The sequence below is a fragment of the Mesocricetus auratus genome, unplaced genomic scaffold (genome assembly GCF_017639785.1).
Source record: "Mesocricetus auratus isolate SY011 unplaced genomic scaffold, BCM_Maur_2.0 Super-Scaffold_100030, whole genome shotgun sequence".
NCBI lineage: Eukaryota > Metazoa > Chordata > Mammalia > Rodentia > Cricetidae > Mesocricetus > Mesocricetus auratus.
Genome location: NW_024429211.1, coordinates 14,523,026 through 14,549,477, shown reverse-complemented (window position 1 = coordinate 14,549,477; position 26,452 = coordinate 14,523,026). Strand labels below are relative to the sequence as shown.

The following is a 26,452-nucleotide window of genomic DNA, read 5'->3' as shown; positions in this document are numbered from 1 at the left end:
TCTCCAGAGTGAGTTCCAGAACAGCCTCCAAAACAATACAGAGAAACCCTGTATGGAAAAAAACAATCATACAGTTGTTTGTTTATTGATTTCCTAATGTAAGATCAGTTTAACTGCATTAAATCGAGCTGAGGCCGATGGTTGGGAGCAGAGGCTGTGTCTCACACTGACCTGCCAGTCCCAACTCTGCCTCTCTCAGCTGTATGAACCCTCACTTCACCTCTCTCCACATCAGCATATGCCTTGGGTATGCTATCTTAGATCCTAGGGTAGTAGAGTAAGGATGCTGTGGTCACTCCATTTTACACATGAGCTAGCCATGTGAACTGTTGTGGTCTATGATTTGAGAGTTTCTTAATCATCTTAGTCCTTCCTCTTTAATTTATGAATCAGATGTTCTTCCCTTTAGTGTATTAACTTTTTTTCTCCGACACCTTTTTAAAGAAAAGTTCAGAAGAACTCAGAAACTGTGGTAATTGAGCCGATGCTACTTTATGTATGTTCCTATGTTGAAATCTAAATATGGCCACAAGACAGGGCTGTAGTGAAGTTATTTCATAATTCTGAGTCAATATACAATAAGTTTAGCTATTATTTTGTAGAGTATTAAGTGTTTACCACCATCCCATAGTGTACTTTTAAGATGTGATAATGCTTGATGTACCTCCATGTTTTTCAGATTGCATTTCTGGGCCTAACCTCCCATGAGAGAATCAGCCTGTTAAAGCAGAGCAGGCACATGAAGCAGACATTGTCCCTCAGGAAGACACCATATAAGTAAGTGAATTCTGGTCTGGTCACCGAGTCCTTGGAAGATTCCCAGCCACGGATTCCTTGACCTAGTTCCATTCTCTAACTTACTGTCTGGTGGAGGTGAGCCTGTCTTTCTTGGAAGCCTCGGTGTCAGGTTCTAAGTGATAAGGTCATATGCCCACTGGGGTCAGGAATTTAGTCTCCTGGACTCGGCACAAATGTAAGTTACTTTGATGTTTTGCCAAGATGGGGCCTCTCCGTTTGAACCAAGTGATCACAAGGTTGTGTGTTGCTGGCAAGGAGTCAGCATGAGATAGTTAAGCATGTGGCTGACAAGCCAGCCACAGGGTTCTGTAGAAAGCATTGGGTGTGGTATACTTTAGCATGACTTTCAAGCCCAGTCCTTCTTTTAGTTCTCTGTGTAACGTGCCTACCTATGTCAGATTTCTAGATTGGGATGTGTACCCTTAGAACATTGACTCTATAAAACTTGTCCTTGATTTTAAAGTTAGAGTGCTCTACAGAAACTCTGACCTTGTGGTGTGAAAGACCAAGCTTTATCTCCTGCCACCTACATCAGTGTCTGGGGGCTGGGGGTGTGATAGAGGTGACCCAGAGCCCTCAAGGAATTTGAGCACTCAGTACTTATCTCAGTGGCGTCTATCTCAAAGCCTGCTCTTGGTGTTTGGCTGTTAGACAGGGAATCAGGGACTGGTTTGATGTTACAGTGTGGATTTATGGAGGAGACAAGAGATGGCCATGCAGCGCTTAATTAAGCCAAGCAGAAGGAGCCTTAGGTAGAGACACATCTTCACAGTGTACAAAGAGATTATCCCACAACACAGTTCTACACTTGGCAGCCCTCTTCTGGAAAATTAGGTCAATCCTTTACCAGCAGCATCATGGTGCTCATGTAGAGCACAACCGTCTAACAGCAGCGTGGTCCAGGTGGTGTTTACGCAGTTTGGTGTGTATAGATTGACTGTATACATAGGTGTGTACGTTAAAATTAAGATAGAACTGTTTCAGGAATTTGATGGAGAAAAGGTGATGCTGAACATAGTTACAGTCATGGTAGCTCTTTGCAAGATTGGGGATATTGGTTGGACCTTGAGGATCAGGAGGAGATAAGGGTGAGGGAGTGTGTATTCCAAGCCCACAGTTCATAATTATGGGAAAACAGCCATCCTAGGAGTGCAAGATTTGCATAGGTGGGTTTGGGGAAGTAAATCTTGAGGTCATTAAGTATAATACTATATATAAAATGAGGAGGCTGGATGTGTTCTTCTGGGCAGAGAGATATCTTGGAAGGGTTGAGCTTGGGAGGTAAGAAGCTGTCAGTGTATCAAGGGTTCTTCAGGACAAGACAGTCTCCAGTGCATCAGGTAAATTATACGGAACTGGGACCCCTGTTGGTACAACTATTTAGAAGGCTTAAGGAAAGCCCACCTTCCTGGTTACAGCTCTAGCCTATGGGCGCTTTCAGATAAAGTGCATTGAGAATAGGAGTAAACTTAGTAATGGTAGTGAGTGGCATTGTAGTAGGAGGGGACCCAAAGGAAATGATCTCAAGTTCTTGATCTGGTGTCAGGGTCTCACAATAGCAATTCAAGTCCACAAATGGAGCTAGGTTTCAACTTTAGGGTTCCATACCAGGAGCTGCCACTTCCCTCTCAGCTTTCCACAAGGTCAGAGGGCAGTCTGGGTGAATGCTTGTGGTAGCAACATAAGAAGCATAATGACCCGTCTTCTCTTCTTTTCTTGACAGCCTTGGATTCACACAGAACCTGGCAGATTTCTTTCAATGTGGCTGCTTTGGCTTAGTGAAGCCCTGCATCATAGATTGGACCTCCCAGTACTCCATGGTTTTCCACCCAGCCAAAGAGAAAGTTCTTCGCTCCGTGTGAAGAAAAGCACCTCAAAACTCACTCTGACTTGTTTTTGTTTGTTGGTGCTGTGAGGTCTGAAAGTGAAGTAAGATGTGGAGCTTACCACAGTTCAAAACTGTGGCAACTCAGTCCTCAGCAAGTGTGCACCCCCTGTCAGACCTAGAGAGAGAGCCTGTTATTGAGAAGTCTGACAGGATCCTTAACAAACTTCCATATTTTCCCCACGAACATGAGTTACTTTTTAAAAAACATAATAGTCACTGATTATGGATAAAATAGAATATTTTCAGATTCTATATTGGCTTTTTAAAAATAGTACTCTTGAAACATGTAATTTTTGATAAGTTATTTGTCTGTATTGTATCTATAAATATGTAAAGAGTATTTAAATAGATGTGCCTGTTTTGCTTTCACACTTAATAAAAACTCTTTTTTTATACTTGAGACTTGTTTCTGATGCTTAACTTCTGTAGAATCTTGAGAAGACAGCTTGACAGACATAGGGAAACTAATTCATGATTTTAGGAATGAGTTGAAATTGCTGTTGATGCCAGTAATCAATATTTTACTTAGTTTTCCTTTTGGAATTTGAATACATGAAGTCTTAAATATTCATCTCAATTTTACCCAGTACTATTAAAAGATTAACTGATTGGTGATAGTACTTACTGGTTTCCCTTGTCTAGGAGAGATGCTGATATTGCCAAACTCTTGGTATAGTTTGTACAACTCTACCAGTTACTTTTCTTACTGAATCCTTCCTTGGGTTCTTGTCTTGGGGTGAAAGCTAAATTTCTAGTGATGGCCTGTGAACCCTTGAATGATGCTGTTTTATTGTACCAGTGTCATCCTGGGCCACTGTTCAGTTCTTCAAGGATCCTTGTTACATTAGGAAGGACCTAAATGTAAAAGAAATGAGTATCTTCTCCAAGGTCATATGGAGTTTAGTGTGGTTGCCCTGTAGAGTGCCAATCACTTAGACTATTGCCTACTACAGTGTTCATAGGATAAATATTTGAATTAATGTGTTGAATGAAATAAGGAGTTTTTAAGTAAGTCATATAATCAGAGTCACAGATGGTAGACACAACTTTCCCAAACTATATTCTCCCTTTCTCACCAGCCCCTACTACCTTAGTGTTCTATTGCTGTGAAGAAACACCATGACCATGGCAACTGTTATGAAGGGAAACATTTAATCGGGGGTGGCTTACAGTTCAGAGGTCCATTATCGTCCATTATCATCATGGCAGGAAGCATAGTGGCACTCAGGCAGACATGATGCTGGAAAGGTAACAGAGTTTTATACCTGGAACAACAGGCATCAGGAAGAGAGAGTGTGCCGCTGGGCCTGACTTGAGCTTCTGAGACCTCAATGCCCACCCCCAGTGACACACTTCCTCCAACAAAGCCACACCTACTCTAACAAGGCCATAGCCAATAGTGCTGTTGCCTGTGGACCTATAGGGGCCATTTTCATACAAACCACACATACCAAGAATGCTTTCCCAGATTGTGCACAGAACATTTAGATCAGAATGAAGGAAACTAGGTAAGAAGCCAGAACTCAAATTCAAATTCTCTGCCTGAGACCTTCGGAACCTCCATATTCCAGGTCTTTACAGATGGAAAGTGCATTTCACAATGATTTATTGAGCTATAACAATCAAGGAGCTTTAAAGACAGGGATAGCTAAATATAAATGAAATTGCAGTATAAGGTAGCAAACATTAAAAGCCATTCAGAGTAGTGCAAATAAGACATAAGAATTGAGAGGCTAAGGAGAGACTCAGTGGATACTATCAAGGAAGTGCTGGTGAATGGCAGTGTTTACAAAGGACAGGGTGGGCCCCAAAGCAACAGGAAGTAGGATAACTTGGTTGTAGTAAATTGATACTTCAAGTGTGCGTTAGTCAAAGGAATTAATATGATAATAACTATCTCCTCAATGCCTTTAAATACTCTCAACACGGGTCTCTAAATACAGCATAAGGCTCATTTCTTACGCCATCATCTAGCGGTCAGCAGGTGTCCATTCAGAGACCCACCATTACTGAATGTCTCCATATCTATTGCACTTTCTGTGTCCGGAGGTGTGGAGAGAGCATGAAGACTCTTCCAAGAAGTTTCAGCAGACAGGGCTCCCTTGGCCAAACCCCATCATCTGTCCCAGATGGTAACAAAAGAGTCTAGGAAATGAAGTGGATTCAGGTGCCCAGGAAGCAGAGAAGTCCAGTGTCCACCGTGAGATTCTTTCATTGTCTTTCAAGTTTCTTCACTGCATGTCTTCAATTCTAGCACAGTCTGGGTTTTGTCTGGTTTCTGTTCTCTTCCACTGCATTGAACAAATATGTGTGAAGTGCCTTTGATTTGTTGAATGTTACAACATTCTAACAAGGATACAAGGAGATTCAAAAATACAGTGCAAGGAGATTGCACCCCAGCCGTGGGAGTGCAAAGGTAGGTTCACCTGCTCAGGTACTTCAAAAACTTGTAAAGCAACTGGCTTGGTTAAGGAATAAAGATGGAGGTGTGAAGATGAAGTTTTCTGTCCCGCCAGGTCCTGTCACCCGTCAGCACACAGAGACATATTAATTATTAAACTGTTGGCTAATGGCTTAGGCTTCTTATGGACTACTCTGGAAGTAATTATTAACCCATTTCTACAAATCTATGTATTACCACGAGGCTGTGGCTCACCCGTAATCCAACATGTTACTCCTTCAGCAGCATGGCGTCCCTACACAGCCTCTCCCCAGCATTCTCCTCGTCTCCTAGTCCCTCCTATCTCCCTGCCTCTACTGGCCAATCAGAGCTTTATTCATCAACCAATAAGAGAAACACATTTATGGAAGAACACCCCCATCAGAGGGGCATCTCCATTTTCCAGGAATTTAAAGTAGAAAGAAGAGCATCAGCAAAACCATGGTAGGCGGAGAGTACAGGGCAACTTGTTATGCTCCCTATGTGCTAGGCTTTTACTGGGTGGAATTGCCTCCTCAGAACTCACATGTTAAGTCCCCACATGAAGTCCCTCAGATTATGACTTTATTTGGAGATAAAGCCTTTAGAGAAATTAGGGTTGCAGCAGATCATAGGGATAAGCCTTGATTCACTCATTAAATGCCAGCTTTAGGACATAGACACATCAGTGGTAAGGTCATGTGAAGACAAGAGGTAGCCTGGATAGCCAAGGAATGAGACTTAAAAGGAACCCACCATGTTGGCCCCTTGATCATAGACTTTCAACCTCCAGCATTGGAGAAATTTTCTGTTGGTTGAGCTACCCAGTCTGTGGTACTTTGTTACAGCAGCCCTAGTAAACTAATGCATAGACCAGATAGAGGTGGAGAGATGTGTTCTAGAAGTACCCTCGAGTCAGAAGCAAAGAGGCATAAAGAGTGGAGGAGGGGGATGAGGGGCAGGGCAAAGCTGATGGTGACAGTTTTAGCTTCTGTCTCCTGGGTGTTTACTTGGTGGGGCTGGTATCTGAAATGCAGCAGAGGAGGAGGAAGCTGCATTGTCCTGCAATCATGACACACATGTGTCTTCGACTCCTGGGCAAGCCTGGAGTCTATTACAAGGCAAAACAGTGTGTTGTTTTAAGATCCACATAGGAGTTTGTCTAAGGCAGCACATGTGCAGTGCTAAATGCCTGCTTATTTTAAAGACAACCTTTCTTGGGACTCAGAGAATAGAGAAATAGCTTTTATATCTGTATTCCAAGTAATTAAGGAATTGCAGAGGTGGGAAAAAACAGCATAGTTGCTTAAAGAAGATGATACATATATTCAAGCCACAAAAGAGGCAGAGAAAGACATATCTAATTGGCTTTGTTTCGTTAGTGAGGCCAGCAATTTGATGTGAGAGGGGTTTTAAGAAAATTGCTAAACCCCAAGGAATTGTATATTAAGAGAAATTCCTCCTGCCATTTGTAACACAGAACCATATGTCAAGCTTTGTTTTATTTTCCAGTTTCCATAGTTTTGCAAAGCCCATGATGGGACAAAAGGATAAACCTTTCACTTTTTATTAGTTTTGATTTTCCTCTTAATATTTGCTTTGGGTTCTCGATTTCCTCGGACCTCCTGTTGTCTTCTCTGCTCTCTCAGTGATGAGGGAGTCAGACGCTCCTGTAGAGACTGGGACACTGTCTTCCCTTGTGTCTTTTTCCTGTCTCTCAGTGATGAGGGAGTCAGACGCTCCTGTAGAGACTGGGACACTGTCTTCCCTTGTGTCTTTTTCCTGTCTCTCAGTGATGAGGGAGTCAGACGCTCCTGTAGAGACTGGGACACTGTCTTCCCTTGTCTCTTTTTCCTCTCTTTTCACGGCTGATACAGAAATTCATACTCTGCAGCTAGTTTTTCTAAAAACAAGTTCTCTCCTCTTTAAAAGCCTTCCCCTCTCTGCAAAGAAGACAGACACAGTACCACTAAAACATTTATTGCCTCTCCCGCCCCAAGAATAGTAAATGATGAAGCATCTGCTGCAGATCGCATTTCTGGTGTTTTCTTCCGAAGGTCTCTTGTTACTTGGATGCAGCCTATGGCTGCTCCTGAGGGGCAATGCTGTCCAGCTACAAAGGGGCTGTCTGGGGCAAACTCTGCATCTGTGGGCTTACTCGGCACTGCCGTCAGCTGGCAGCGTCGTGAGAGTGCCCACCATTTCACTCTTTCTTTTCCACTTGCTGTGTAAGGCCGCCAAACCCAATGCCCGTGGGGCCAAAATTTTTGGCATAGCAAACTGTAAACCAGAAGATGAGAAAGAATATATTGATTAGCATGGGTAAACACCTTTCTTACTTGCCAGTAGTAGCCTTTGGTGAACTTAATTTTTAAAGAAATGAAGCTGTGCTTAGATTTGCTAATAATCTTTGTTTATACATCTTTGCACTTGACAGTGTTACTGATGCTTTCTTATACGATAGTCCACAAAAGTCGACTCGAATTGCTCGCCCACCCAGCCCTCCACCTTGCAGCTGCCCAGGGCTCTCTCTCTCCCTGCATGCCCTGTCCACCAGACTCTCAAGAGTGCTTGCAGTTCCTGTACTGTACTATAATGTCTCCTGTTGCTGTTCCCTGTCCTTGGAATGCCCCTCCCGGAGCCCACATCACCCTTCAAGCCCAGAGGACTGTGTCTCCAGAATCCCCCCCCCCGTACGCCCCCCCCCCCGTGGATGCCGGGGCACTAAGGGCGTTCTCCACTATAGCTCCACTTTTATTTCTTTGTGTTTTCTACTCTGAAACTCCTCTTTGCATGCTGGGTTTTTTATGGCTACAGCAAGATTGTAGGGTCTTATGAGCTATATCTCTTCTGCCTGTCAGACCAAGTGAATTCCCATCCTGTGTGGGGAAAGTTCTGTCAGTCTATTGTCTTTGGCTCTGTTTGAGACAGACTGTCCTACAACTCATCCTGGCCTTGAATTTGCTATCCACTTGCTTCTGCCTTCCAGGTGTAGGGATGTTTTTTTTTGTTTGGTTTGTTGTTTCGAGACATGGTTTCTCTGTGTAGCCCTGGTTGTCCTGGAACTTGCTCTATAGACCAGGCTGACCTGGAACTCAGAAATCTGCCTGCCTCTGCCTCCCGAGTGCTGGGAAAGCATGCTCCACTAAGCCTGGAGGTGTGGGGATTATTACAGGTATGTACTGCTACACCTGGTACCTAGTCTCAATTATCAATCTCTCTTTAAACCATCCCACCCCCTTCTCTCTCTCCACCACACACATTTGAAGCTTCTTGAACACCTTCATTAGGTGTCCTGAACTCCAGAGTAAGCCTTAGAGATCCTGCAGGGTTGAGGACATGCTGTCTTTGCTCCCTGGTATGTCCTCTTTTCTTGACGTCAGGAGGGAGCTGGGCCTCACCATCTTTACACATGACCAAGGGATTATGGAAGCAGTTTATGGGCAGAGCTGGAAGGATCAGGACAAAAGACATTTCTGTCCCTGTGGTTGCTTAGTGACTTGCAACACCAGCAGCGCATGTCAGGCGGGTGGAAACATTGTGGGAGAGGGGGAGGCATACAGATGAGGCCAGGATAACCTTTCACTCACCTAGACACCCTCTCTGCCTCCCACACAGATTGAGATGCTTGAGTTTCACTCTCTTTCCTTACCTGCGCTCCTGAACCCCTGAGCCGGGGCCAGGGGCTGCACCCTTCCCTTTGGACAGTTTTGCTACCTTCCAAGAGCCCCTACTGCCAAGCTGAGTAGTCTGACTCCTGGCAAACGCAGTCAGGCCCCTGAGCATGGCAGAGCTTCCCATCATCTCGGGCCCTTGGAAAACCAGTTTCAGGAAAGTCTCTGCAGTCACTTACCTTTGCAGTAAAGCTCCCCATCCTTGTCAGTGACATTTGTGGACTCCAGACTCTTCCCACAGATGGCGCAGCGGAAGCAGGTCTTGTGCCAAGGCTGGGAGTCAGGAGAGAGTTATTTACCAGGGAGGCAAGCAGCACATTGTAGTTCCACTTGAAGGGCACTGAGAAGCAGTGCTCAAAGCAGTGTGACTGCCCTGGTCTTTCTCCTATGAAAGAGGGCCCTCAGCTACTAATGCCAGGGGGTTCAAGAAAGAAAAAAAAAAGATGCAACGGCTGTGGCCAGCCATTCTTGGAACCCTGGATTTACAATGACAATTCGCAGAGTGTTTCTTCAGAATCAACTCAGCAGGAAAGATCTTCCCCAGAGTGACAAGATCCAGGGGACAAACTGGTCAAGAGACTTGAGCATGAGACAATGGTCATGTTTGTGTTACATAGGAAGTTCAAGGAAGCGAAGGGGGAGGAACCAGGCAATTATCCAGGCGAGCCGCTTGTTTTTGTCTGCCAGGCGTAGCCTGGGGCTCTTGCATGTCTACAAATGGCCAGTCTTTGTGTGGGGACACCCCTAAGCTTCGAGCCCTTCATGTCTCCCCTTCTCCTTACAGAGAATGAACACAACTTTCTTTCCCCAGCTCCCGTTCCTTTGGTGAACACCCTGGCTTTGGGCCTGAAACCAGTTGCCAGGGCAGTGTGTGCTCCTGTGTACACTTGAAGACTTTCCCCTGAGTCAGAGTGTGTGCAAGTGTGTGATAGCATAGTCAGGCTAGGTTACACAGGGGTGAGGGGTTCCCAGGGCTGACACCTCTAGAGGGATGGGACACAGAAGCGTAGGAGGAGGAAGAGGGACTCATGCACCTTTGCATCCATGAGGCTTAGCTGCATTCCTCCCCTGCCCCCCCTTCCCCGCCGTACGTTCTTACTGTGACAAACTCAAAGGGCACTATGTAACAGGCACAAAATTGGGAAATGGGCGGGGGGAGCATGTGTGCCTTCCAAACAGGTTGTGGGAGCTAAGGAGAACGAAGGGTCTGGGCCCCACCCACAGTCCCCATGGATTTCATTTCTCCCACAGATCCAGCGGAGACGAGAAGCTACCATCTGGCTCGCCCAGACGTCCTCACCTTACCACCTCCCATGACTTTCTCCGCAGCATACACCGACTTCCCGCATCGTGGGCACTTCTCTGACTCTCCAAACTTTGCCGAGAACTTGGAAGGGTTGCTCGTGGTGGCTGCGCGGGCCGGCTTTGGAGATCTGGTGGAAACACAAGTGGAGTGAAGACTGCCCTTGCACACAGTTTGACAATGGTGTCTCTCATGAAGTTCCTCACTCCACTGTGCCTCTCTCTCTTCGTCTACGAATGGGCATAAGCATGGGTCCCATCTCAGATGCTGAGAAGGTTAAATATGGTGGCTGTGTTAACGCTCTGAAGACAGCACCTGTTGGTGTGGATGGGCTGATGTGTGTTATGTCTTCCCTTTTACACTTTAGTGAGTGTTCCTTGCATGTGCATGTGTTGTCATTGGTTTGCTTTTTTTCTTTTGATTTTTTTTTGTACTGTCACAAAGCCAGATGGTTATCTTGCATACTTTTCCCAAAGTCACCTGTCCCCTTGAGAGCAGTATCCAAAATGGAGGCAAAGACTCAGCTCCTTGCATTTTGAGTCTTTGATGTCCCTTCATACGTGGTATCTCCTGACCCTCACCAGTGTTTGAAGTAGATATGGACTCGTGGGAAGAGAGGGAGGAGCAACAGGCATAAGATTAGGCATCTCCTGGCTGGTGGAGCTAGGAAGACCGTAAGGTCCCCAAAGGCTTTTCACTGTTTCCCAATGTCAGAAAAATAGGCTTTAGATAATGCAAGACAGCATGCCGTTGTCATCACCCCATTGACTTTAACATAAGGTCACTAGCTGGGATGGAGGGTAATGAGAAAAAAATAATAGAGGTGGCCTCTGGTCAACATGCAAGCACACATCCCTCTATATCCCCATGCTCTGTGGTGGATGACTCTCTTCTTCTTCTTTTTTTTTTTTTTTTTTTTTTTTTTGTTGTTTTTCGAAACAGGGTTTCTCTGTGGCTTTGGAGACTGTCCTGGAACTTGCTTGGTAGTCCAGGCTGGTCTCGAACTTACAGAGATCTGCCTGCCTCTGCCTCCCGAGTGATGGGATTAAAGGCGTGCGCCACCAACACCCGGCGATGACTCTCTTCTTAAGGGACCAAATGGCAAACTCTTCTCTGAGGTACTTACTCAGTTCAGCTAGCTCTTTCCGGACAATCACGACAGTACTAAGCCCAGACAGATAACAGTTGGCCAGACAGCAGCCATGGACCAGCCACCATCAGACTGTTTTTAATTCTGGCTAGTGGTCAGTGATGATCAACAGTGAAACTCGGGAGCTGGCAGTGGCCATTGTGATACCCCACGCCCTTAGGATCGTGTTGGGGAGCATTGGTGCTGTGTGGGTATGGCAGCAGGAAGCCAAGGAAACCCACAAAGCCATCAACACTGATGTTTCCTCCTGAGGGTCTGCTCCAGATCCTTCCTCCGGCATTGCAGGCATTACTCATCTTACACTCCAAGAAAGAGATCTTTACTGACAAGCACACAGAGAGTGACCATGGCTTTCCTGCTGTATTTATGTGGTTTACACAGAAGCTCTCAGAGGAGAAGAAAAGAGACTCCATGCAGTTTGCAAAGGTCAAATAAGGGAACATCTGTACATTCTGGGTCTTCTCTTGACATGCAAACTGAGAACCATCATGTAAAAGTAATTGCTCTTTAGAAAAGTTAGATAATTTAAAGAGAGAGAGAGAGAGCACATTGTTAGGACTTGGTCAGAGTGAGTATTCCTATTGTTGGCAAGTCAACAATAGAGTCCATTCTCCCACTTCCAGAAAATGTTGCTATGGGAACAGAATGAACTGTCTTGATAATTGGAGACTAGCAGAGGGGGAAGAAGCATGGCAGTAACTTACTGTTGGAACTGCAGGCCGAGGTGCTCTCCTGTGTCGGTGCTGAGGCAGCCAGCGCCTTGTCCAAACCCGATCCCCTTGGGGCCGTACCTGCGCCCGTAGCAGACCTTACAGTAGATCTCTGACTCATGAGCTGCCACTGTGGTGCTGTCCAGAGCCTTCCTGCAGGCCACTGTAGAGGAAAGGAAGAATCAGGAAGTTAGGATTGACCTCCCCATCTCTCTCTTCTGCTCCCGATGCTGTCTATGTTCAGAGCCCCAGGCCAAGAACACATCTGTGATTCCTGCCACATCCAGAGCCTCTGTTCTGAGTCACTCCCAATGGAGACCTGGCCTTGCAGATGAGGAAAGGGGCTCAGACAAGAGGAGTGGTGTGTTTGCTATACCCAGCTGGAAAGGGGTACCGCCAGCCCTGCATCGAGTGTGTAGTCTTGGGCCTGCTAGCAACAGAGTTCCTGACCAACTAAGGAATCCTGCTGAATGACATCAAGAAGTTGTGGGGTGGGGGCAGCTTATTTACACCTTAGTTTTATAGGAGCAATTTCTGAACCCATCAAGGTTTCATTTACTTAATTTAGTTTTTCGAGACAGGGTTTCTTCATGTAGCCTCGGCTGTCCTAAAACTAGCCCTGTAGACCTCACAGAGTGCTGGGACTAAAGGTGTGTGCCGCCACTGCCAACCTTCATCCAGATTTTTAAAAGAGAATTGTGATATTGTGTCCAGTTCTGGGGCAAGGGGTAGGGCAGAAGGGGACACAGCTGACTCACTGGTCCCCTTGGTCTCCCATTGGCTCAAGCTGCCTTGTCACTATATACTTACCTTATGTCATTTGTCCCCAAATGTAAAGAAACTAAATTCAACGACAAAGATTACAGAAAGAGTTGTTTTTAAACTCAAAAAGGCTGTGTGTCTGTCTGTGTGTGTCTGTCTGTCTATCTGTGTGTGTGTGTTTGTCTGTCTGTGTGTGTGTGTCTGTGTGTCTGTGTGTGTGTGTGTCTGTCTGTGTGTGTGTGTCTGTGTGTGCGTGTGCGTGTGTGTGTGTGTGTGTGTGTGTGTGTGTGTGTGTCTTATCTGTGTGTGTGTGTGTGTGTTGTTGGGAATTTAACCCAGGGACCCAGGCGTCTGACGAAGCTCTCTACTGCTGAGTTACACAGGCAATCCCAAGGGTGGAACTTTTAAAGACGTAACTGAAAATGTCAAATCATCTTATAATACTTAATAACCCACATGAAGAATATATTGGAAATGCTATTTTCCCTAATCTCACACAAACTCAGGGATTCCATTCTTTCTTGGCATCGTTCCTACCACTCACTTTTGGGACAGCTGATTATAGATAGCTGCCCTGAACAGCTCACATTCACTTAGATCTGTGTCTGAGCCCTGGACAGGCAGCCCTTTATGTCCCCTGACCAGGAGGCTTTAGCATGAAAACGATCTCAACACACAGAGTTTATTACCTACCACAGCACTAAGGCAGCTGTAAGGTATAAAGAGTTTCCACAACTTAACAAAACACTGTAGTGCTTTGCAGTAATGTTAGATGTTTATAGGAATAATCATTAACTGAGATCATAACCTCAGAAATAATAAAACGTGTACATTCAATTTATTTGTTCCCTTAAAAAGCAAAGCAAAACAGTTTCACCAAATGATCTTTATAAGTAACCTAGCATGGATGAGATCACTGCACGTTAATATGCCTTTCTGAAAGGGCATTTTCTTGCTAAAAAACAGAGCAATTAAAACAGGCATAAAAGAAGCAGCTTACAAATGCAGTAGGATGGGCCAGAGGCTGATGGTTGTGGAACTTGGAAGACAAACATATGGAACAGAATTTATTCAAGTATCTAAAGGTTAAAGTCTTTGCTCAAAAAATTGGAAAAATACAAACAAAACAGAAAGTCTTAAGTCATTGAGAGAGTGTCCAATAGCATGAGAGACTTTAAAAGGCTTTGAATAAAGACCAAAGGGGAAGGGAAATGCCTTACCCTGGGGCATGAAAGGCAGACAGGAGTCTGCGCTGTTGCCATGAGTTACCACTCTCCACAGCAGCTCCCAGAGGACAGGAGCTGTTCTACCTCAATATCCCAGTCCACGACAGAGGGCCTGGGTCTGCAAATGCTGCCTGAGTGACCGAGTGAGTGTCCTTGTCATTAGAGGTCAGTGACTTCCTGTCCTACAGCCGGGAGTTACAGAGCTGTCACTGATCTCCCTTCCCCTGAATTTCCTACTTTTCACTCTCAACGCTCCATGACAGCTTGTGGAGAGTGTCTCACAAGGCCTGGCCGAGTCCAGCCTCCAAAGAGCTTTTTGTAAAATATATTTCATTCAGTGTGCGTATGTGCATGCATGCGTGTGTGTGTGTGTGTGTTAGCGTGTGAGTGTGTGTGCGTGTGAGTGTGTGTGTGTGTCAAGTGGAAGGCAGAAGGTAATCTGCAGGAATTGTTTCTCTCCATCTATCGTGTGGGTCCCAGGGATTGAACTCAGGTCATCAGGTTTGGCAACAAACATCTTTACCCACTGAGCCATCCTGCTGGGCCCTGAAGAGCTTCTGTACGCAGCAGTAGAGGACTGTGCTGTCCATAGCAGCCATCCAGATGTGAAGTGCTGACAGGCTCACAAAATTGGATTCAACTTCAAGCAGTGCAAACACCCAAAGAGTATAAAACATTTCATGAGTAATGAGACATATTTGACTTATGTCTCATGTGTACTGTGTTAAATGAGCTATTTCAAATTTGATTATTTTTACCTAGTCTTCATCGATATACTTGTAAAATGATGACTACCGTGGAATGCTTAAATTTACATGCACGGTTTACATGTATCTCTTCTGGGAGGACTGAAGTGGCAGATTCAGGCAGTCCTGGAGTTTATCTAGAAGCCAAGGCAACACTGGGAGGACAAAGTGAGGTGAAGCTGCCCCTCTGAGTCTGTTTCCTGCCAGCAGAGATGTGGCAGGGTCTGGTGAGTCTCTTAGAGATAATACAGAAAAGGGTGCCTCTCCCCAGAGGCCCCACCCACACAGCTGAAGCCCACAACTTCTAAGCTCTCATCCCGCCCATGGGCTGGGTCAAAGGGTACCCTTCTCTCGTGGCTCCACTGAACACAGCACCATCCACTGGGAAGTCAAGGCAACCCCCAGTGGGAAACATCCAACCTCAACTTCCCGCATGGCATCAAAAGCAGGACAAAGTCTAGAAGGCTGGATTTCCAGGTGTAGGACCCATAACAAATCATCTTTATCTTACAGACAGAGAGACGAGGCCCACTATGGTAAAACAACTTCCCAAAGTTAAATAGCTAGTGAATGGAAAAGCCTAGACTTGAAGCTGACTTCTTGTTTAGTCCCAGTATTCTTTCCAGTTCTGTTCACTTTAGAAAACACTGGCTACTTTTTTTTTTTTTTTTTTTTTTTTGGTTTTTCGAGACAGGGTTTCTCTGTATTGTTTTGGAGGCTGTTCTGGAACTCGCTCTGTAGACCAGGCTGCCCTCGAACTCACAGAGATCCGCTTGCCTCTGCCTCCCGAGTGCTGGGATTAAAGGCGTGTGCCACCAAAGCCCGGCAACACTGGCTACTTTTAAGAGACGTGCCAAAGGCTTGTGGAATGGATAATAAGTTGCAGATAATTATAAGGGAACAATGGTGGATATGAGGGAAGCGTGAAATGACTTCACAATCCAAAGCATCGGTGAGTTTGTCAACCTAATCACCCAAAGCAGTCCTCTTTTTCCTCTAGAAAGATGTTTGTGGAGGAGAGGAAGGACCGTGGAAGTGCAGCTGGGAACATAGCACGCACTGTTTCTGGCAGATACAGTTGGGGCATGTATCTCTCGGCCGGGACATTTAGAACTTGGGCATTGAAGTTCACCTGGAGCTACATCGATAGATGCCTTGCAGCCACTAGAGTGGAGCATAGGGGTGAGAACTGAGCCAGCTGAAAAATCCTGACAGAGACCGAACAAAGCTGACCTGTGAGCTGTTGCTTTTAGGAGCAGAGGAGGTGGGTGGCCGTCTCAAAGCCATGGCCCATTTCTCCCAGGAAAGGACGGGCGTGTGATGTCAAGGAGCACCAGGGTAGGAGTCTGAAGGTGCAGGGTTAGCCCTCCCTCTGCTACAGGTGCATGCCACCTGCGCTTAGAGGCAGGAAATGACGTGACCAAAGTGACAGACCCTCGGGTAGGTCGCTGTAGCTCAGAGCTCCTTCGGTTTGGACATTTCTAAATCTGTCTGGCAGCTGATGCTGACGTTCCCTCGTGGAGTTCTGATGTCTAACCCCGACATGTGCTGCCCACTGCCTGCCCCAAGTCCTTTCTTAGGGAAGAGTAGTCACAGCTAGCTTCAGTGACAGCTGACCGGCGCCGCACAAAATGCCAAATCCAGTTTGGCTGCAGACAGCTGCTAGTTCCCTTTCTCTGCCAGGTCACACTTTGTAAATGTCACAGAGAGCAGGGCCAGGCCCACTTGTCCCAACTTTGAGCCCGGTGACCCCGCCTCTGGGCTGGTGCACGGCTAGAGAGAGTGCCGGAGAGGAAGCTCTGCCTCCTAGAGTGGAGCCCACAGGCAGTGTTTCTCACAGCCCCTGGTCATGCTCCTGCACGCTGCCCCACTGTAAACTGGGATTCACTGAGAACTCAGAAGCCCCCTGGGGGTCTGTCCAACTCACTGCAGTGGAAACAGGTCTTGTGGAAGCTCCTCCCATTGCACTGGATTTCTTCTGCATGGTAAACCGTCTTTTCGCAGGCTCCACATTTTGCACCTCCGCCCCAGTTTGGCATGGTGAAGACTCTGGCCAAGGTCAATCTAAGAGGGTAGAAAGCAAATGCTCTAGGTTTAAATGGCATCGAGGGTAAACTGACCTAGAAATACAGTGATCTGAGGACCGAGGAACAGCCTGACTCACTCACTCACTCACTCACTCACTCACTCACTCACTCACTCACTCAGCAAATGACTACCTTCTACAAATAGCTCAGACCCTGGAGGTTTTGAGATATCTGTTTATTGAGTCAGCTGTTAAATTTCAGCGACACCTGTCCCCATGTATCTTACAGGGTTCCTGGAAGGAATAGATATCCCCATATATCTCACAGGGTTTTTGGAAGGAATAGATGTCCCTGTGTATCTATCTCATAGGGTTTGCAGAAGGAATTAGATGCCCCTCTATACCTCACAGGGGTCCCAGAAGGAATAGATGTCCCTACGTATCTCACAGGGTTCCTGGAAGGAATAGAAGGCTGGTCTTACGTACATAAAATTGTATTCCAATACTATTTTTTCGTCATCTAAAGTTTGGCCATTATCTCATGAGAAGTAGGATTGGCTTCTGAATGTGACATGTTCTTGTCTGTCTACCATAGATCTCAGTACAGTGAAGGTTCTGGTTTGGTGTGCCTCAGAACAGGCAGTAGTGATGCTGCGAATATGGCTTACAGTCTTAGCTTGTCCAGATGGCAAAATACGTAGAATATGTAAATTCTCTTGTCGAGTGTTGCTTCCAGCACCTGTGGTTGAAGAACACCATTGCCAGGCATACGGGTCAGTGCTATAGCAGCTCAGCAATCTGAGGAGGTAGGCTGTGCTCTCAGCTGCCCTCGGCATGCTCTGTGTATCCAGAGAGGTTACAGCACTTGTCTCTACCTCACCTCCTGACACTGTTCTCTGGGGTGTCACAGTGCTGTTTAGGGGACCAGAAGATTCCGTGTGTGGGAAGGGACTTAAGAGCTCACAGGGCTCAGTGGGAGATGGGACGGACCCGTCCCCTGCATCTTGGAAACACATTCTGCCTACAGCCAGACCTCTCCTCTCTCAGCTTTTCACTGGAGGATGGTGTTTTAAGAGAGGTTCACAAAGGATGTGGTGAGCCGTAATTTTCATGGACCTCTAAGTATGAACCCAATTTTTTGGTCTCCTTGGAGCAAAGCTGAATTAAGCTGTTGATATCTAGTAGACTTCAGAAGCCTACCATGTTCCCAGGGGACTGGATTCTCCCCGGGAACCTTCGGCTTCATGGAAGGTTGACGCATCGTGATAACATGAACACTAAGCACCACCGGGCACTCTAAGAGGCGGTTCTGGCCTTCCCTCACATTTCTGGGAAGACAGTTCCTTCTTATAATAGTTGTGATTAGCACTAAGCCCTCTTGGGTTAGCTCTCTGGGCTGAGTCGCACGGTCTCACAACACTGACAGTTTTGCTAAGAAACAGAAAGTAAACAGAAAACAGACCACTGAACATGACACTGGACTGAAGGCAATGTCCCAATCCGAGTGTCTCCGAGATGCCTTTCCCTGAAGAAGTCACCTTAAACACCCCATGCTGCCTCCCTCCCTGTGTCTTTTTCTGTTTGTCTAGAAAAAAAATTTTAGGAAACAACTTCAAAACAGGAAACATCTTCTAGAAGTTTCTATTCCGCCACTTGGTTTATTCAGTGGAGTGGGGAGAGAGAGATGAACAGCTAGAATCGAGTCTGCGTTCATTCGTTCACTCTAAGTGCTTGCCACCTGCCTGGCTGGTATACGGTACTAGCTCCTGAGTGATGGGTCAAGAAGGGAACGTGGAAGAGTGAGTGGGTTGTGTCCCGGCATTGAGAAGCCCACGCCGAGAAAAGAGGCAGGAGGAGCCAGAGCACCTTGGACCCGAGTGCTGTGGTGATTCAGATGAGAGAACAGCGAGGATTGCATTGTGGGGCACAGAAGAGACCACATTCAGCTGGGCTCTAAGGCTGACCAGGAGTCCAGCAGATACAGGAAAAAAAAAGGGCAGGGTATTCCAGGCAAACTTAGGGATTAGCAAAAAGCAATAATAACTTCATACCTCTAAAAAGAGCCATTGATACTGTAGACTCTTGAGTTGGAATGAATTTTGAAAAGTATCTGACATAGTCATTTTCAGCAAAGATGACTACATAGAAAGCAAGCAGATAGGATTATTTCTTATCTAATGTTTCCCCCCCTGGATCCGTCCTTCACGTATGAAAGATAACACAATTTCAAGAAAAGAGCAGAATCACTTAATTGTGTTCATGTTCATTTTGATCCTGGGTTTCAACATAGTACAAACAGGAGAAGTGTAATATGTTTCATCTGAGAACATGACAGTGACCCTTGTGAAATAAATGACATGGAAACTTCCAGTGGAAACAACATCAGGTCAGATTTCTCATTTCATCTTCTCAGTGATTTCATCGGCATGCCCAGAAACCTTACTGGGAGACTGATATGTCATGCATTATCCTCAGCAAACTTTTCAAAATGAGGGTAAAATTATATATAATGCCTCCTCACCAGCTAATGCATCTCAACAACCTTATTTGTAAGTGATCGTAGCTCTATGCCTTACATACATCAGGAGTCAAAACCCAAAATAGAAACACATAAAGATTCACTTAATGGGCGTGTGGTCCATTCCCAAAGAAGGGAGCACAGCAACGGAAGCTACACAAGGAAAATGTCTTTGGTGCTCACAGGCCAAAAGGTATAAAGGTATCACAACATGTCCTGGATTAGAAAACATGGGCTCTGATTGTCATTTATCACTTGAACTTGAGGGAAATAAATGTTAGCGTCTTCTTGTGCACATGCCTGTTGTAAAAGTCATAAAGATGGGGGAAATTTAAAGCAGCAGTACCGAGCTATTCCAAGGCAAATGTGATGCTATTGAAACACCACCGATGTGCTAGTTAAGTCACTATGACTTGAAAGTCCATTTAGGTCCTGGTTAACAGATGGCCCTTTTGGCTTCTGCATTGCTTTGGAATAGCTGTATTTCAACACCCAGAGCTGGGATCCAGATGAGCATTTACCTTGGCACAGAGCCAAGAGATGGGCCATTTGTTTATCGGTGTTGCTTGGAACTGGCAAGGGTCATTGAAGGTAGGATACCAAATATAGGCTTGCCTGTCAGTCAGCACTGTTTATCACCTGGTCACCATCACACCACCTGGCACTGCTCTCGGGAACTATTCTTGAGGTTGCTCTTGTCATAGACAAGTCATAGGCCATGGTTGAAAAGGGAGACAAGAATTGATAGGGATCAGTTAGAAAGTGAGGCCTGCTGTACCATCTGGGAGCAGACTGGACAATCTTGGTTACTCTGATCCCACTGAGAGAGGGCCTAGAGTGGGCTTCTTCAATAATGGTGCTTTGAGAGAAAAGTAGGAATTCCCTCTAGTGTCAGTGGGACCAGGTTGGGGCCTACAATGCAGGCCTTTCTAACCTATCAAAGCTGCGGGGTCCAAGAAGACCATCAACCTCTCTGACCTTTAGTGTCCTTTCCGAAGTGAGAACTCTTTGTGAACTGCTCAGAGGATTGTTCGGTGCAGACACTGTCACACACTCTGTAAGCTGAATGGTACTCAGTTATAAAATGTAAGTTTTAGCTGAGCCTCCCGCCGCTCTGAACTGCCGTGCGTCATCTGAATTGTCTAAAATCAAGCCAAACGGTTCATTGGACAGTCCTCCGGGTTTCCCCCCAACACCCTCTTTCTTCTTCCCTCCCTTCCTCTTTCTCCTCATCCCCCGTAACTACAAGACTTAAAGGTGATGTTTTAGGGAGAAGTGGGGTAAACAAACACAAGCCACTCAGTGACTGTGTCACTTCCAAGAGGCTCATTTAAAAATCCGGGAGAGATGCCTAAGGCCAGACTCTGAGACAGACGTCAGCAGGTACGTTCAGCTTACGGTTGGCTCGCCTGCTACCGCCAAGAGTAGCCTCCACACTGTGAGATGAACTGTCTACACTGGCTGAGATGAGTTCTCCCAGGAACACTGTCTGGGCTCGGGGATGGTTAGAGTTAGGACCATCTCAGACATAGCAGTGAAGTCAGAGGTTCTAGAGCACAGCAGTAACTCATGGCCAGGAACCCTTCCAGGCAGATTCTGTTGAAACCATCTTTTCAGATAGGGAAATGTGCCCTATCCCTGTCCTATATCACATCGTTAGACTGGAGCTCGGATCTCTGACTCCAGAGCTGTGTTTGCATACTAATGCTGGCCACTGTTCATGTTTACATCAATGCATTTCCTATACTATCTTTGGTACTTACACTAGTTCAACACAGTAAGTTGTGTTGTTTCCAAGTTGTGGATGAGAAAACTATACAGAGAGCTAGACAGCTTGACCAGCCAAGATCACACAGTCAGGAAATGGTAGAGCTGCATCTCAAAGGCTAATTAGGTTGACCCATATGCAAGCTTCTGCTGCAGTGTGTCTCCCGGGACCAAGCAACTCATCTGGTGGGAACTGAGATCTTACAGATTCATCACCTCTGCACAGGGCGTAGGATGTATCATGGGAGGAGTCCCGGGGACTTCAACGTAAGGGACGTCCGGGAAATCCGTGGTGTTCAGACATGGAAAGGGCTCCCTAGAGTTAGAGGTCGCTCTCACTGTTGATTTTCATGTTCTGTGGGGATGGACATCTAAGTGACTGCAGTGCAGCAAAGCATCTTCTAGAATTCTTCAAGCCCTGAGACTAGTTTAAGGACCTGAGCTGCCAGTGATCGAAGCCTCTCTTGCATAAACCCTGCTCGGCAGTGCTCCCTCTCAAGTACCTCTCCCCTCATAATCCAGCGAGGAAGACAGTGGAGTGCGAACGGGCACAGGCTTTGGAAAGAACCACAGCACACTCAGAACACTAACAGTCTGATCTGGCATAAGGCTCGGATTCCTGAGCACAGGCCCTCTGCATGGCAAAAGGACCAGGTTTGTCCCAGAAGGCTAAAGGCAGCGACAGTGCACGCCATGTTCATCCTTGGTGCACACAGAGATCCAATTATCGTTGTTGCCCTTATATTGTTATGATGGTTGATTGGTGTCATTTGCTCCGTAGTTTTTAAATCAGTTTTTGCCAAACAAACAAAGCTCTCTGTTCTTCCTCTCCGTAGATCTTTGTTGCAGACCACAAATCAACTGTGTCTCTCGGTCTTCAGAATCTCAGAGTTCGCCACCCGTGTGTGGCCTGCACAGGGGCGAGGGAGTCTGTTTCCTTCTCAGGCTGCCTGAACCATTGACCAAGGCCTCAGGCCCACCCTGCCTCTCCAAAGTTCTTGGCTGAGCTTGCCTTGGCAACCACTGGGGCTTTGGATGGAAGCAGCCCACAGAGTCCCTGTGGCCAAGGGAAGGTACACACTTTTCACTCCGAGAGTAGGAGTCAAGGTCAAAAGGTAGCTTCCTCATGATGTCACGGACCAGGTGTGTATATGAAGTCTCTCCACCACCGCCTGTCACAAAACCTTGGAAGCTTAGAAATAACCGTGAACATTGGCTCTCAGGCATGGTGGACGCGTGGTTAGACAGACTAAGGCACAGTCGCAGTGACCCTGCTCTGAGATTATCTCTGACTTCTGCCCTTGGAAGCCATTCTTGGTTCTGCTTTGACCTTTGTGCCTTAAAGGCCACGTTGTACCCTGATCACATCCTGGCTCTGCCGCTTTCTGGCCATGTGACCCTGTGTGGCTGCTACAGTCCCTTGAACTTCAGTTTGTTCCCCTAAAGAATGACTTCTCCAGGACTTTCCATGACTCTAAAGAGGCCCACGCTTATTCTGAGATGGGCAAGAGAGCATGTAAGCAGCGTCAGATGCTGATCCTGGTACCCAGCGATGTCCTTGAATGGAGCTCTGCATAGGTTCCATGCTTCACAGACCCTAGACCATCCCTGTGTCCCTCGCCGCCTCCCTCCCTGGGAGGGACACTCAGTTTTTCACCTAGGCAGTGCCATGTTTCTCTTTGGCTGTGACTCCCAGCCCTGTACACAGTAAGTACTCTCAGACGTCTGGGCAGCGTGCTGGTGCTTGGAAGGCTGCCTGCCCGGAGTTGTATTTCCTGTGAAGGCTACTCCTAGGGCCTGCATTCTTCCTCTTGACAAACACATCAATTAGCTTTTCGTTTCTGGTGAGCTTGTTAGCCACTCCGGCTGCTGGACTTCTGTCATCATCTTGTGCTTCACAGGACACCTTTCCTATCCCAGAGAAGGCCCTGAGCCCTTTCTGAAAGGCTTCATTTATTTACGCAGTCCTGTGAATTTTGTGAAGCACTTCCCTGTGTCTTATTCCGTCCATACACATTCCCCCTAGAGGTAGGTGGTCACCCTTGCATTTTACCCTTCCCAAAGTGAAGGCTGGGAAGCTAAGGGATACCCAGAGCTGTAATTTGAATCTCTGACTCTGCTCTCTTTGCTTCTCTTCTCATTGTCCCCAAGAGCTAAGGATTTGCGTCTGCCATGGTTCCGCCTCCACTTTTCTGGGTGAGGCTCTTATTGTTCGCCTGCTGCTTGCCCCTCTTACCCTGTCCCCATGCTGCCTCTCACCCTGTCCAGCCTCTGTCCCATACGCTGTCTTGTCCCTTACAGGTATTTTGTGTGTCCAGGCTACAGATCACCTGTCGGCCCAGCCTGGGAGCAGGCACCAAGCCCCGGCTCAGCTACAGCTCCTCCTGACAGCGGAGCTTCTGACACTGAGCACAAATGTGAGGGTTGTTCAGAAACGAACCAAAGCTAAAATCAGGGAGAAAAAAATCTCCATGTGTCCTGGGACACAAAGCAGGTCTACACCCATTGCGATGAACCGGCCAAATGATGGGGCATGTTGTAGTTGGGAGAGGTGTGGTAATTTCACCCAGATGGCCATAGCGTCAGTCCGCGTGAGATACCCCTGGTCTCTTCCTTTTAGAAAACAGCATAGCATGTTCATCTTATGTCGTTTCCCTTGACACCCAGTCCCCCAAGTAAACTGAGGACACGGACTGCCCACATTCCCCTACCCAATTTCATAGCTTATGCCTCCATCTGCCCCAATTCTGAAGCAGGAGACAGTTCATAGGACCTATTAACTGGCATTACGTCACTGCAGTTAGACAAGCCCCCCCCCATGGCCACCTGCTCCTCTATGGAGGGTTCACCACCCAGGCCAAGGGCCGGAACAGAAATTAGAAGCGGCAGCTTTGATCTGCACAGCCTTTCCACCCAGGCCATTGCTTAAAACCACTTCTCGTATTCATTCACTGCATATTAAAGAAAAATCCTTGACTGGAACCTGTAAGAAGCACTGGGGATCAACCTTGCCACTGGCAGTGAATTAATCTTCCCTTAAGTAAGAGCTTTTTAATGGATTTTCAGCATCACAGTGTCTTCCTTTTTTTAATGACCATTTTTAGATGGCCAAAAGCATGCCTGTCACTGGACATCTTTGGTGTGTATCTATTTTAAAGCAACAATCCTGGAATCTCACTCATCCACCCACGCCTTGTGAGTAGCCAGGTTTCATGATTTGAGCTGGGAAGGGCTCTCTTCTGGACTGTTGGATCTATGACACCTGCTTTGCAACTGTGTAGTCCTTTAGAGTTTAGAAACAAGTCACTATATTTGTATCAAACCCTTGGACAATAAGAGACCAAGACCCCAAGGGAGGGACTTCCTTAGAGCCACTCACCTGCTTCTTAATGACAATTCAGAGACTGCAGGGCAGGTCTGTTAAAATCCTTTTTCCCCTTTCCTCTGCCATCTGACCCAGAGAACCCGGCCACCCCTCTATGGCAGTGGCTTTAGACCCAGATTAATCCCATGCCCGCTGCTCTGTCTGAGAGGTTCCCTTGAATTCCCACCATGTTTTTTAAGATGCTAGGAAATCAAACCCAGACCTTCACACACACTCCCCAAACCCTCCAATATTAATCATGCTTTTAGGAAGTAAAATAACTGCCATGTCTACATGTGGATCAAGTATACAATTTGACCCTCCTCATATGTAGCCAGAGTGGGTGCTGGGAGTTGGTTGTAAGATATACCTCCACTCTGTAGAACTCTATATAGTCCCATCAGCCACCCAGTCGGTCAGTCACCCTAGCCCAAATGCCTGTTCAATTCACTTACCTGCCTGTGTGGTCTCTGTCAGCTCAACTGAGTAAGGGGACTCTTGTCCTCTTTAAATATATTGAGGCTGTCACCAGCCTTGGCTTGCTGAGGGAAGGGCTGAGGGGAGGCTGAGGGGAGGGGGTGAGTAAGACAGGAGTAACACAACCGCCAAAAATAGCCCGTGACCAAAGCCCTTAGTTGTGCTCCCCAGCCCCTCCCCACCCCACGGCAGCGGGGAGCCTCCTGGATAACAATATTAGTTGGGTTCTATTTTAATTGCCATCTGCCTAAGGCAGCAAGGGATGCATTTGTGAAGTGTACGGTTTCTGACCGAAGACTTGCAGGAGGAGTAAAGGGTTTTATGTTGAAAATCACTTCTCAGCCCCTCCCCCACACCCTGCCTGTTCTGCAAACCAGTGCAGGGTACCTGCAAATGAATCATGAGCCATGTCTGGGAGCCCTCTGGAATTCCGAGACCCAGGTCACCGTACTTGCGAGGAGAACTCAGAGCTAAAAATAAGAGTGATGGGGTCTGGCACACACTTAACTAATCTCCTCAAGGAGGCTCGCAGAGGAGGTGGGGTTGACATCAGCTAATCATCAGAGGCCTATTTGTCCAAGGAAGAAAAGTTTTGTCTGAAGTTTTGGGTCTCAAATCTTGATTAATGGTCCATTTCACGGTTTAGACTAGGGCTTGTGGTAATTTCACAAGGATGGGCATGCCATGGCTTTAAGTGAAATACACTTGGCCCATGTTATCATGGAAAACAGCACAGCTTTTTCATCTGAGAAATAAGGCAATGATGACTGACCTGTAAGGTGAAGGATCTTAAGGATTCTGGAAGGATAGCAGCTTTTAAAGTTGTGCGTGTGTGCGTTCGTGCGTGCGTGCCTGTGTGTGTTCAGTCTTCAATCAGTATAAACCAGCAGTAGTGGTGCATTCCTGTAATTCCAGCATCTGGGAGGTAGAAGCTAGAGGATCAAAAGTGACCATTCTCAGCCACATAACAAGTTCAAAGCAAGCCTGGGCTGCATGAGGCTCTGTCTCAAAAAAGAAACAAACAAAGCAAAAAAACACAAAGCAGGTATACCAAAATTTCTTTTGTGGGCTTTGACACCAATATGTTTTTAATGTAGCTAATGTTAAATGGGATATCAACACATAAAGCCAATAAACCTGGAGCTCCACACGGCTTCTCGTGTACCTTCTAATGCTGCACTTTGAAGTCAGGCGTGAGAATACAGTCCTGAGAGAGAGAGTCTGCGATGACTTAGCTAAATTCTCACACAACTGAAAGGGCCTCAGCTGCGTCTAAGTGTCGCACGTGATGATTCCACAGGACTGACTTCTCTGCAGACACACTCGTTGGCATGTGAGTGAGTCTTGTTATGTTTTCTGGGATATTCCTTTGGTGTATGCGTGGTCCGTATTTTCTTATAAGGATTCCAGTTATATTGTATTAGTGTCTTCTTTGAAATGCCTGTCTCCAAATACGGCACCACACTCTGAGATTCTGAGCCAGTTAGGATGTAAATGTGGATTTTAGAGGGATCCAATTCAATCTTCATTTTGCACTCCTTTTGGGTGATTATCATGCTTACATTGAGAATCTATATTCAAGATGAATATAGATTTATGTCTTCGTTCTTTATTTAGATGATTA

General features: G+C 46.5%; 2 protein-coding genes across 5 annotated transcripts in view; one reads left to right on the top strand and one right to left on the bottom strand.

Annotated features, from left to right (window-relative positions):
• Zdhhc13 (zinc finger DHHC-type palmitoyltransferase 13) overlaps positions 1-3,086 on the top strand; it is a 42,282-nt gene extending 39,196 nt beyond the window's left edge. For all 3 annotated transcript variants that reach the window (XM_005083210.4, XM_021234779.2, XM_040733275.1), the window contains 2 exons: positions 680-777; positions 2,522-3,086. In XM_005083210.4, the coding sequence (XP_005083267.1) occupies positions 680-777; positions 2,522-2,660 (237 nt within the window). In that variant the 3' untranslated portion in view covers positions 2,661-3,086. The remainder of the gene's footprint in view (positions 1-679; positions 778-2,521) is intronic.
• Positions 3,087-7,069: 3,983 nt separating this feature from the next.
• Csrp3 (cysteine and glycine rich protein 3) lies at positions 7,070-25,235 on the bottom strand. Of its 2 annotated transcripts, none has more exons than XM_040733331.1 (6): positions 25,216-25,235; positions 16,604-16,740; positions 11,937-12,105; positions 10,080-10,212; positions 8,959-9,052; positions 7,070-7,385 (listed from the first exon to the last, which is right to left on the bottom strand). In XM_040733331.1, the coding sequence occupies exons 2-6, from the start codon at positions 16,713-16,715 to the stop codon at positions 7,309-7,311; spliced, it is 585 nt and encodes a 194-aa protein (XP_040589265.1). In that variant the 5' UTR covers positions 16,716-16,740; positions 25,216-25,235; the 3' UTR covers positions 7,070-7,308. The 2 variants fall into 2 exon arrangements, with proteins under 2 accessions (XP_040589265.1, XP_040589264.1); XM_040733330.1 differs by lacking the exon at positions 25,216-25,235 and adding an exon at positions 24,807-24,962.
• Positions 25,236-26,452: the final 1,217 nt, after the last annotated feature.

Excerpts from the sequence above, each read along its gene's own strand:
- Csrp3 (XM_040733331.1), bottom strand. The coding sequence starts at position 16,715 with ATGCCAAACTGGGGCGGAGGTGCAAAATGTGGAGCCTGCGAAAAGACG. Across the intron at positions 10,213-11,936 it reads CTCGGCCTGCAGTTCCAACA|ATCTCCAAAGCCGGCCCGCG; the intron begins GTAAGTTACTGC and ends TGTTTCCACCAG. Across the intron at positions 7,386-8,958 it reads TGGGGAGCTTTACTGCAAAG|TTTGCTATGCCAAAAATTTT; the intron begins GTAAGTGACTGC and ends TCTGGTTTACAG.